Source organism: Chiloscyllium plagiosum, chromosome 44 (assembly GCF_004010195.1).
Source record: "Chiloscyllium plagiosum isolate BGI_BamShark_2017 chromosome 44, ASM401019v2, whole genome shotgun sequence".
Classification (NCBI taxonomy): Eukaryota; Metazoa; Chordata; class Chondrichthyes; order Orectolobiformes; family Hemiscylliidae; genus Chiloscyllium; species Chiloscyllium plagiosum.
The window spans coordinates 11,210,058-11,223,140 of NC_057753.1; the positions used below are offsets into that span (position 1 = coordinate 11,210,058).

General features: G+C 48.6%; 1 protein-coding gene across 1 annotated transcript in view; it reads right to left on the minus strand.

Annotated features, from left to right (window-relative positions):
* Positions 1 to 2,307: 2,307 nt before the first annotated feature.
* Positions 2,308 to 13,083, minus strand: part of LOC122543656 (zinc finger protein 729-like) — a 73,202-nt gene continuing 62,426 nt past the window's right edge. The window contains exons 3-4 of the mRNA XM_043682472.1: positions 5,655 to 5,833; positions 2,308 to 3,897 (exon numbers count right to left, since the gene is read on the minus strand). Coding sequence (XP_043538407.1) covers positions 2,461 to 3,897; positions 5,655 to 5,833 — 1,616 coding nt within the window. The 3' untranslated portion in view covers positions 2,308 to 2,460. The remainder of the gene's footprint in view (positions 3,898 to 5,654; positions 5,834 to 13,083) is intronic.

Here is a 13,083-nt window from a genome sequence, read left to right on the forward strand (position 1 = left end):
GACATGAATAAAGGCTGCATTAATCTTTTATTATGAAGTTATACTCATACATCTCTAAACATAACTTACAAACCTGGTCAGAAGCAGCGTATGGGAATATAAACACTTGCTATTTTCCAACCAGGACTGATTTTGCATGGAAAACAAACATTTTACATTAAATGGGGTGCAATTTGTTTTATGATCAGGTGAACTTAAGAGGCACTGAATTGGCTGAGAAACAAGAGATCCTTGACACACAAAGAGGCAAAATCATCACTGCGCCAGAATTAGCAAATTGGAATGAAGGCTGATAGATTAGATTCCTTACAGTGTGGAAACAAGTCCACACCGACCCTCTGAAGAGTAACCCACCCAGACCCATTTCCCTCTGACGAACGCACCGAACACTATGGACAATTTAGCATGGCTAATTCACCTGGCTGCACATCTTTGGACTGTGGGAGGAAACCGGAGCACCCGGAGGAAACCCACGCAGACACGGGGAGAATGTGCAAACTCCACACAGACACCGAGGCTGAAATCGAACATGGGTCCCTGGAGCCGAGAGGCAGCAGTGCTAACCACTGAGCCATCATGCAGCCCCATGGTGTTTCTCCACTGGAGCAGAGGAGGTTGAGAGACGATATGTATAAAAACATGAGGGGTAGAGATAGGGTTAATGGTAGTTATCTCTTCCTTCGGGTGGGGGATTTCAAGAGAGGAGGCACATTTTTACTGTGACAGGAGAGAAATTGAAAAAAAAGACATGGGGCAAATTTTTTATAGAGTGGTTCGCGTGAGGAATGAACTTTCAGACGAAGGGGAGGACACGGGTACAATTACAACATTTAAAAAACATTTGGATAAGTACGTGAACAGGAAAGTTTGGAGGGAAAAGGAGAGCCTGAATAGGCTGGGGATGTTTTCCCTGGAGCATCGGAGGCTGAGGGGTTGCCTTATAGAGGTTTACAAAACCATGAGGGGGCATGGATAGGGTAAATAGTCAAGGTCTTTTACCTGGGTTGTGGGGAGACCAGAGGGAATAGGTTTAAAGTGAGAGGGGAAAGATTTGAAAGGGAGGGGCAAATGTTTTACACAGAGGTTGTGCGTGTATGAAATGAGCTGCCACAGGAAGTGGAGGACGCTGGTTCAATGTTATCATGTAAAAGATACAGAGATGGGTGTAAGAATAGGAAGAGTTTAGAGGGATATAGGCCAAGGGCTGACAAATGGTACTGGATTACATTAGGATATCTGGTGGGCATGGACGAGTTGGACTGAAGGGAATGCTTCTGTGCTGTGCATCTCCATGGCGACAGGCCAGGAGGGGGTAGGTAGGACTAGTTTAGTTGCGGATCATGGACTGCAGGGTCTGTTTCTGGGCTGTGTGACTCAAATGAATGGGGGTCAATCCCAAACAGATGGGAAAGTAAGAGTTTCTAGCACCACCTTGTGTGTGGACCCGCTCCAGATAACAGAGCAGTAGATCACAGTCAGCCAGCCAGCAAGTTCTCTCCAGGAGACTCGTCTCGAGAAAGGAAGCAATTTCCTGACCCGTCAGCTGGATTGTGGATCCAGTTTGGAGTCGGTCCTCCATTTCTGACAACATAGGTAGACAGGGCAGTGAAGAAAGCTTAAAGCACACTGGCCTTCAGTCAGGGCATTGAGTATCGAAGTTGGGAAGTTATGTTGCAGTTATACAAGATGTTGGTGAGACCGCACTTGGAGTATTGTGATTAGTTCTGGTCACCTTGGTGTGCGACTTCTGACTTCTTCAATTCTAGGGTCGTGTCGAACTCGGCATATTTAAACAGTATCGCTTGGAGGGATTCATTTGAAATCTTTCAGGAAGTGAGCTCAACAGGATTGAACTATTTTAAAACTAACATCACAACCTGTAGTTATACAGACGTACAGAATGGAAACAGACCCGTCGGTTCAACTTGTCCATGCTGACCAGATATCCTAAATTAATCTCGTCCCATTTGCCAGCACTTGGCCCATATCCTTCTAAACCCCATCCAGATGCCTTGGAGTATTGTGATTAGTTCCAGATGCTGTCATTGTACCATCCTCCACCACTTCCTCTGGCAGCTCATTCCATACATGCACTCCCCTCTATGCCATCTAGTTCTGGGTTCCCATAGCCCATGGTAAAGATCCTGTCTATTTACCCTATCCATGACCTTCACGATTTTATAAATCTCTTTCAGGTCACCCTTCAGCCCCCAACAACAGCCCCAGTTTATTCAGCCTCTTCCTGTGGCTCAAACCCTTCAACCCCCAGCAATGCAGACACAGGGAGAACATGCAAACTCCATACAGACAGGCACCCTGTGGGTGGAATCAAACCCAGGTCCCTGGCGCCCTGAGGCAGCGGCGCTAACCACTGAGCAACCGTGGGGTTCGGCAGTCCAGCAGAAAACAATAAACCCACTGACTCTCCCACCACACCCACCGTCAGAACGGGCAGGAGGTTCAGTCCTGGGGGTGACCCACAGCAGCGTCAGCGGCAGAATCCGATTGTTGGGAATGCTGGCGCCTCCGCTCGTGTCTCCGCAAGCTGCAGGACGATGAGAATCTCTGCCCGCAGTCGTGGCAGACGAACGGCCTTTCCCCAGTATGGACCCGCCGATGGGTCTGGAGGTGGGAGGTCTGGGTAAAGCCCTTCCCGCACTCGGGGCAGCTGAAGGGCCTCTCCCCCGTGTGGACCCGCCGGTGGGCCAGAAGGTGGGAGGAATTGCTGAAGGCCTTCCCGCACTCAGGGCAGGGGAAGGGCCTCTCCCTGGTGTGAACTCGCCGGTGGGCTAGTAGGTGGGAGGTATTGCTGAAGGCCTTCCCGCACTCGGGACAGGGGAAGGGCCGCTCGCCGGTGTGCACCCGCCGGTGGGCCAGCAGGTGGGAGGCCTGGATAAAGGCCTTCCCGCACTCGGGGCAGCTGAAAGGCCTCTCCCCCGTGTGGAGCCGCCGGTGGGCCAGCAGGGCAGAGGAATCACTGAAGCCCTTGTTGCACTCAGGACAGAGGAAGGGCCGCTCGCCAGTATGCACCCGCCGATGGGTCAGCAGGGCAGAGGAATTGCTGAAGGCCTTCCCACACTCAGGGCAGCTGAACGGCCTCTCTCCAGTGTGGAGCCGCTTGTGCGTCAGCAGGTGGGAGGCCTGAGTAAAGCCCTTCCCGCACTCGGGGCAGCTGAAAGGCCTCTCGCCAGTGTGGAGCCGCCGGTGGGCCTGCAGGGTGGAGGAATCGCTGAAGCTCTTGGCGCACTCTGAGCAGGTGAACGGCCTCTCGCCGGTGTGGATTCGCCGGTGGGCCAGCAGGTTGGAGGCCTGAGTAAAACCCTTCCCGCACTCAGGGCAGCTGAAGGGCCTCTCCCCCGTGTGGACGCGCCGGTGGATCAGCAGGACGGAGGAATTGCTGAAGGCCTTCCCGCACTCGGGGCAGCTGAAGGGCTTTTCGCCCGAGTGGACGCGCCGGTGGGTCTGGAAGTGGGAGAACTGGGTAAAGGCCTTCCCGCACTCTGCGCAGCCGAAGGGCCTCTCCCCAGTGTGGACCCGCTGGTGGGACTGCAGGGTGGAGGAATCGCTGAAGCCCTTGCCACACTCTGGGCAGCTGAAGGGCCTCTCCCCGGTGTGGACCGACCGGTGCCTCAGCAGGTGGGAGGCACTGGCGAAGCCCTTCCCGCACTCAGGGCAGGAGAACGGCCTCTCCCCGGTGTGACTGCGCCGATGAATCTCCAGGGCAGACGGGACAAGGAAGCCTTTCCCGCAGTCACCACACTTCCACGGTTTCTCCACGGGGTGGGATTCTTCGGGTTTCTCCATGGACGAACCTTCAGCCACACACAAATGCGTGTACAGCCCCTCCCCGCCGTGAATTCCTCTTTCCAGGCTGTATAACTGTTTCAGGCTCCACGCTCAGTGCGCTCTAACAGTAGGGTCTCTCATCCAGTCCCACTGATGCTGAAAACGTATTGAAACAGGAACCATTCTCCTTCTCACAGCATCATCGTTGAAAACCATTGGGGTCCCAATGGATGGAGTGACTGTCAGACATTGATGTGAAAGCGAGGACTGCAGACACTGGAGAGTCAGAGTCAAAATGTAGGGCACTGGAAAAGCACAGCGGGTCAGGCAGCATCCGAGGAGCAGGAGAGTCGATGTTGATTTTGAAACTTCCGTCTTCAGATCTTCAAATACTCTGTAAAAAGATTACAAAAGTCATCACTGACAGTCTAGGGTAGAAATTCAGAACAAGCAATTCTACTTTCTACAGAGGATTCTTTTCTTTTGTTAATCCACAAAATCGAAAGCACCATCTCACTCTCTCTCCTCCTATTCTCACTCTGCTCTAACCAATTCTCCTGAAGGTGCTGATTCAGGCAGAAAAGCTCTTGAATTTGATAAACCCACCTGAAAGTTAATATCTTTCACAACATTGGGATATTGCGGAGAGTGATCATGTCTGATTTTGGGAAGTGAAAAAAAAGAGAGTTTGTCAATTCAGGATGAATCTACAATGCAGCTTCTTGAAAAACAACCAGACACAAAATGGTTAACATCCCCAGGAAAAGGGAAATGAGACATCAAGGCATTGACACTAACACCAGAGAGCAACTGAAGTACAGACGTGGCAAACGTTAGTGGCAAGCCAGAGTCAGAGAGATACACAGCACAGAATCAGACCCTTCGGTCCAACTCATCCATGCCGACTAGATATCCCAACCTAACCTAGTCTCATTTGCCAGCATTATATTCCTATATCCCTTAAAACCATTCCTATTCATATACCCTTCCAGATACCTCTTAAATGTCATAATTGTACCAGCAATCACCACTTCCTCTGGCAACTCATTCCTTACACAAATGAAAAGGTTGACCCTTGGGTCCCTTTTCAGTCTTGCTCCTACCAATCCTAAACCTATTACCCTCGCATTCTGGACTTCCCCCATATCCATGCCTCTCATGATTTTATAAAGGTCTTTCAGATCACCCCTCAGCTTCCAGAGTGCTAGGTAAAACAGCCCCAGCCTATTCATCTAAAACCCTCAAGCCCTGGCAACATCCTTGTAAATCTTTTCTGAACACTTTCAAGTTTCGCAACTTCCTTCTGATAGGAGGGAGACCAGAACTGCACACAATATTCCAAAAGTAACCTAACAAATGTCCTGTACATAACCTCCCAATTCCCATACTCAGAGGATTTGGAAAGTTTTTTTTTAAACCCACAAAAGACAACCGGGAAACAATGGAGGGACAAACCGAACTTTTGAGGGTCAGCTTGGAAGCATCAATGCCTCGGGGTTGGGGGGTGGGGATGGGGCAAGGAAGCTGAATGTGCTGGAGCCAAGGCGGAGGAAGAACAGAGGGTGCAAAACCGTTGCAGCCGGCTTGAAGCTGCAATGAGGAATGTTGCATGTTCTGTACTTGTACCTGTTGCATTTATGGGAATAGGGTGCATTTAAAAAATAAGAACAGAAAATACATCTCCCCCTCCCCCTCACAATCTCTAACCTTCTGTCCCTCCCTACCCAGGTAATTAAGACACATACCCAAGTTTGTAGAGTCTGCTCCCTCCCTGGATTCACTCCAGTTGCTACCAGTGAACAGGTTCCCCCCCTCTCCCCCAGGATGAGGAGTTGCCCAAAGGGAGGGAGTCTCTCTCTGAAACTGACAGGGCCACTTCCGCGTTGTGACGTCAACAATGGGGCGACTGAATCGGGAAAGAGGGCGGGGTGAAGGCGACAGCTGGCCCCCGCACTGCGCCTGCTCCGGACAGCCGGCCGGCCGGCCCACACTGCGCCTGCTCCGGACAGCCGGCCGGCCGGGCCGCCCGCACTGCGCCTGCGCTGTCCTTTAACAGCAGAGGTTACAAAAATCCCTTTCCTTCACAGAATCCCGACAGTGTGGAAGCAGGCCGCTCGGCCCAACGAGTCCACACCGAAGGGTAACCCACCCAGACGCATTATTCCCCTCCCCTATTGCAATACATTTACCCCTGACTAATGCACATAACCTGCACATTCCTGGACCCTATGGGACAATTTAGCATGGCCAATTCACCCTCACCTACACACAGAGTCATAGAGATGTACAGCATGGAAACAGACCCTTCGGTCCAACCCATCCATGCTGACCCAGATATCCCAACCCAATCGAGTCCCACTTGCCAGCACCCAGCCCATATCCCTCCAAACCCTTCCTACTCATTACTGTTAGGTAAGGGGTAAATGTAGGGGTATGGGTGGGTTGCGCTTCGGCGGGTCGGTGTGGACTTGTTGGGCCGAAGGGCCTGTTTCCACACTGTAAGTAATCTAATCTAATCATATACCCATCCAAATGCCTTTTAAATGTTGCAATTGTTACAGTAGCCTCCACCACTTCTTCTGGCAGCTCATTCCATATGTGTACCACTCTCTGTGTGAGAAAGTTGCCCCATAGGTCTCTTTCCCCTCTGGGGGGTGGGGGGGGAGGAAAGAGGAGAACGTGCAAACTCCACACAGTTGCCCCAAGGGAGGAATTGAACCGAGGTCCCTGGCGCTGTGACGCAGCAGTGCTAACCACTGAGCCACCATACCTCCCTTTTCCACTCCCCACCAAATCACTCAGCTGGAGTTCAAGCAAAGCACTGTGTTTAACTTTCGCTTCATACTCACCAAACCTTCCTCCCATGTAAAACATTTGCTTTCTCTCCCCCACCCTGTCCATACGAAAAGCAAAGAGTTCTGCGACTCTGGAGGTGGGGGAATGGCATATAGAATCCCTACAGTGCAGAAACAGGCCAATTGGCCCAAAAGGTCCACACAAGTCTCTGAAGAGTTACCGAGCCAGACTCATTCCCCTTCCCCTATTACTCTACATTTACCCCTGACTAATGCACCTAGCTTTCACATCATTGCACACTAAGGAGCAATTTAACATGGCCAATTCACCCAAACCTGCACATCTTTGGACTGTGGGAGGAAACCAGAGTACACAGGGGAGACCCACACAGGCACAAGAGGAGAATGTCCAAACTTCACACAGATATTCACCTCGAGGCTGGAATCAAACCAGAGTCCCTGATGCTGTGAGGCACTAGTGCTAACCACTGAGCCACCATACTGCCCACGTATACTGAAAGAAGTGGGTGGTGGGAACTTTGTTGACTGCACTGCATGGTGGATTGTTGAGTAAGGTTAAATCTCACGGGGTCCGGGGAAAGCTAGCCAACTGAGTACAAAATTTACCACCATATTGCTGCAGATGCTGGAATCTGTCCTGAAAACAAGTGCTGGAGATCACAGCGGGTCAGGCAGGTCCCCGCAGAGAGGGCAAGCTAATGTTTCAATTCCAGATGACTCCTCATCATAGAGATTTATAAACTCGTGGGGAGTATAGATAAGGTGAATGTTAGGGATCTTTTCCCTGGGCTGAGGGACTTCAAGACTAGGGGACATATTTCTAAGGTGAGAACATGAAGATTTAAAAACAAAACAAGGAGGAACATTTTTACACCCCTTGTGTGGAATGAGCCTCCAGAGGAAGTGGTGGATGCGAGTACAGTCAAGGCTTTTGGATAAGTGCATGAAGGAGAAATGTTTAGAGGGGTATTGGGCTAAGTGCAGGAGGGTGAGACTATGTTAGTTTGGGATTAAGGTCGACATGGACTGATTGGTCCAAAGGGTCTGCTTCTGCACTGTGCGACTATGACTGGATAGAGTTGATGTGGAGAAGATGGTTCCACTACAATGAGAGACTAGGACCCGAGAACACAGGCTCAAGGGGAAGGAATGCCCTTTAGGACTGAGATGAGAAGGAATTTCTTCAGCCAGAGGGTGGTGAATCCGTGAATCTCATTGCTGCAGAGGGCTGTAGAGGCCAAACCATTGAAAGCATTTAAGACAGAGGTAGGTAGGTTCCTTATTAGTAAGGGGATCAAGGGTTACGAGGAGAAAGTGGCCGAATGGGGTTGAGAAAGATATCAGCCATAATTGACTGTTGGAGCAGACTTGTTGGGCCAAATAGCCTCATTCTGGGCCTGCTTTTCATGGTCTTAATACTGGGCAGATTACTGAAGCAGTTTTCACGAACAGTTTCAGAGTCCTGAAGAAGAGTCATACTGACGTAGAACACAGAAAGAAACCCTTCAGTCAGACTCGACCATGTCGATTAATTATCCTAACCTAATTCAGTCCCATTTGCCAGCACGTGGCCCATATCCCTCAAACCCCTTCCTATTCATATACCCATCCAGATGCCTTTTAAATCCTGCATTTGTACCAGCATCCACCACTTCCTCTGGCAGCTCATTCCATACACGCACTACTCTTTGGGTGAAAAGGCTGCCGCTTAGGTCCCTTCTAAATCTTTCCCCTCTCACCCTAAACCCATGCCCTCTACTTCTGCACTCCCCCAACCCATGGAAAATACCTTGTCTATTACCCTATCCGTGCCCCTCACGATTTTGTAAACCTCTATAAGGTCACCCCTCAGCCTCCGACGCTCCAGGGAAAACAGCCCCAGCCTGTTCAGCCTCTCCCTGTAGCTCAAATCCTCCAACCCTGGCAACATCCTTGTGATTTTTTTCTGAACCCTTTCATGTTTCACAACATCCTTCCAACAGGAAGGAGACCAGAATTGCACAATATTCCAAAAGTGGCCTAACCAATTCCTGTACAGCCACAACATGACCTCCCAACTCCTATACTCAGTACTCTGACCAATAAAGGAAAGCATACCAAATGCCTTCTTCACGATTCTATCTACTTCAACTCGACTGTCAAGGAACTACGAACCTGCACTCCAAGGTCTCTTTGTTCAGCAACACTCCCTCAGACCTTACCACTAAGTGCATAAGTCCTGCTCTGATTTGCTTTTCCAAAATGCAGCATCTCACATTTATCTAAATTAAACTCCATCTGCCACTTCTCAGCCCATTGGCCCATCTGGTCAAGATCCTGTTGTAACCAGAGTTAACCTTCTTTCATTTTTGGTGTCATCTGCAAACTTACTAACTATACCTCCAATGTTCACATCCAAATCATTTACATAAATGACAAAAAGTAGAGGACCCAGCACCGATCCTTGTGGCACTCCACTGGTCACAGGCTTCCAGTCTGAAAAACAACCCTCCACCACCACCTTGGTCTTCTACCTTGGAGCCAATTCTGTATCCAAATGGCTAGTTCTCCCTGTATTCCACGAGATCTAACCTTGCTAACCAGTTGTCCATGGGGAACCTTGTCGAACGCCTTACTGAAGTCCATATAGATCACGTCTACCACTCTGCCGTCATCAATCCTCTTTGTCACTTCTTCAAAAAATCCAATCGATTTCCCACGCACAAAGCCATGCTGACTATCCCTAATCAGTCCTTGCCTTTCAAAATGAATATAAATCCTGTCCCTCATGATTCTCTCCAACAACGTGCCCACCACCAATGTCAGGCTCACTGGTCTACAGTTCCCTGGCTTTTCCTACCACCTTTCTTAAATAGTGGCACCATATTAGCCAACCTCCAGTCTTCTGACACCTCACCTGTGAATGTCAATGATGCAAATATCTCACCAAAAGGCCCAGCAATCACTTCCCTAACTTCCCAGAGTTAAAGGATACACCTGATCAGGTCCTGGGGATTTATCCATTTTTATGGGTTTCAAGACATCCAGCACCACTTCCTCTGTAATATGGACATTTTCAAGATGTCACCATCTATTCCTCCACATTCTACATCTTCCATGTCCTTCTCTACAGGAAACACTGATGTAAAACACTCGGTTAGTATCTCCCCCATCTCCTCTCCTGTGGCTTGACACATTGGCTGTCTTGCTGATCTTTGACGGGTCCGATTCTCTCCCTAGTTACCCTTTTGTCATTAGCGTATTTATAAAAGCCTTTTGGATCCTCCTTAACCCTATTTGGCAAAGCTATCTCATGGCTCGTTTTGCCCTCCTTCTTATAGGGTATATCAGGAATAAAAAAAAGAATAACTACAATAAGATTAGAGCCAAAGACAGTAGTGGGAAGTTGCGTATGGAATCTGAGGACATGGGGAAGCGCTTAATGAATACTTTACATTGGAAAAGGACAATGTTAGTGAGAATACAGAGATACAGAATTCTAGATTAGATGGGATTGCAGTTGACAAAAAGGAGATTTTAGCAATTTTGGAAGATCTGAAAATAGATAAGACCCCTAGGCCGGATGGGATTTATCCTCAGATTCTCTGGGAAGCCAGGGAGAAGATTACAGAGGCTTTGGCTTTGATCTTTATGTCATCATTGTCAACAGGAGTACTGCCAGAAGACTGGAGAATAGCAAATGTTTCCTTGTTTAAGAAGGGGAGCTGGGACAACCCTGGTAATTATAGGCCAGTGAGTCTTACTTCGGTTGTGGGTAAGGTGTTGGAAAAGCTTATGAGAGATAGAATTTTTAATCACCTGGAAAGGAATAATTTGGGTGATTAGAGATAGTCAACACAGTTTTGTGAAGAGTAGATCGTGCCTAACTAACCTTAGAGTTCTTCGAGAAGGTGACAAAACAGGTAGATGAAGGTAAAGCAGTCAATGTGGTAAACATTGACAGTAAAGTTTGATAAGGTTCCACACGATAGGCTGCTGCACAAAAATGGAATTTCAGGATTGAAGGTGATTTAGCAGTTTAGATCAGAAATTGGCGAGCTCAAAGATGACAGAGGCTGGTGGTTGATGAGAAACATTCGTCCTGGAGCTCAGTTACCAGTGTGTGTCACAGGATCTGTTTTGGGCCCACTGCTGTTTGCCATTTTTATAAATGATCTGGATGTGGTAGGATAGGTTAGTGAAATTGCGGGTAACACTAAGGTAGGTAGAGTTGTGGATAGTGCCAAAGGATGTTGTCGGTTACAGAGGGACAAGATGCAGAGCTGGGCTGAGAAGTGGCAAATGGAGTTTAATGCAGAAAGGTGTGAGGTAGTTCACTCTGGAAGAAGCAACAGGAATGCAGAGTACTGGGCTAATAGTAACATTTTTGGCAGTGTAGATGAACAGAGAGATCTCGGTGTCCAGGTGCATAAATCTCTGAAAGTTGACACCCAGGGTTGTTAAGAAGGCACATGGTGTGTTGGTGTTTATTGGTAGGGAGATTGAGTTTTGGAGCCACGAGATCATGCTTCAGCTGTACAAGACACTGGTAAGGCAGCAGCACCTAGAGTATTGCATTCAGTTCTGGTCACAGCATTATAGGAAGCTCGTGGAAGCTTTGGAAAGGGTTCAGAGGAGATTTATTAGGATGTTGCCTGGAATGGAGGGAAGGTCTTAGAGTCATAGAGATGTACTGCATGGAAACAGACCCTTTGGTCCAACCCGTCCATGCCGACCAGATATCCCAACCCAATCTAGTCCCACCTGCCAGCACCTGGCCCATATCCCTCCAAACCCTTCCTATTCATATACCCATCCAAATGCCTCTTAAATGTTGCAATTGTACCAGCCTCCACCACTTCCTGTGGCAGCTCATTCCATAGACGCACCACCCCTCTGAGTGAAAAGGTTGCCCCATATGTCTCTTTTATATCTTTCCCCTCACCCTAAACCTATGCCCTCTAGTTCTGGACTCCCCGACCCAGGGAAAAGACATCGCCTATTTACCCTATCCATGCCCCTCAATTTTGTAAACCTCTATAAGGTCACCCCTCAGCCTCCAATGCTCCAGGGAAAACAGCCTCCGCCTTTCCCTATAGCTCAGATCCTCCAACCCTGGCAACATCCTTGTAAATCTTTTCTGAACCCTTTCAAGTTTCACAACATCTTTCCGATAGGAAGGAGACCAGAATTGCACGCAATATTCCAACAGTGGCCTAACCAATATCCTGTACAGCAACATGACCTCCCAACTTCTGTACTCAATACTCTGACCAATAAAGGAAAGCATACCAAATGCCTTCTTCACTATCCTATCTACCTGTGACTCCACTTTCAAGGAGCTATGAACCTGCACTCCAAGGTCTCTTTGTTCAGCAACACTCCATAGGACCTTACCATTAAGTGTATAAGTCCTGCTAAGATTTGCTTTCCCAAAATGCAGCACCTCACATTTATTGGAATTAAACTCCATCTGCCACTTCTCAGCCCATTGGCCCGTCTGGTCAAGATCCTGTTGTAATCTGAGGTAACCCTCTTTGCTATCTACTACACCTCCAATTTTGGTGTCATCTGCAAACTTACTAACTGTACCTCTTTATGCTCACATCCAAATCATTTATGTAAATGATAAAAAGTAGAGGACCCAGCACCGATCCTTGTGGCACTTCACTGACCTCCAGTCTGAAAAACAACCCTCCACCACCACTCTGTCTTCTACCTTTGAGCCAGTTCTGTATCCACATGCCTAGTTCTCCCTGTATTCCATGTCATCGAACCTTGTTAATCAGTCTCCTATGGGGAACCTTGTCGAACGCCTTACTGAAGTCCATATATATCACATCTACACTCTGCCCTCATCAATCCTCTTTGTTACTTCTTCAAAAAACTCAATCAAGTTTGTGAGACATGATTTCCCACGCACTAAGCCGTGTTTACTATGCCTAATCAGTCCTTGTCTTTCCAAATACATGTACATCCTGTCCCTCAGGATTCCCTCCAACAACTTGTCCACCGCCAACATCACGCTCACCGGTCTATAGTTCCCTGGCTTGTCCTTACCACGCTTCTTAAACAGTGGCACCATGTTAGCCAACCTCCAGTCTTCCGGCACCTCACCTGTGACTATCGATGATACAAACATCTCAGTAAGAGGCCCAGTAATCCCTTCTCTAGCTTCTCACAGAGTTCTGGGGTACACCTGATCAGGTCCTGGGGATTTATCCACCTTTATGCATTTCAAGATATCCTGCACTTCCTCCTCTGTAATATCTTACGAGGAATTCTGAGGGAACTGAAGCTGTTTGCATTGGGGAGAAGGTCGAGAGGTATCAGATAATGACGGTTGGAGGAAGAGCGCCTCATCTTCCGGCTAGGAACCCTCCAACCACAAGGGATGAACTCGGATTTCACCAGTTTCCTCATTTCCCCTCCCCCCACCCTGTCTCAGTCAAATCCATCAAATTCAGCACCGCCTTCCTAACCTGCAATCTTCTCCCCGACC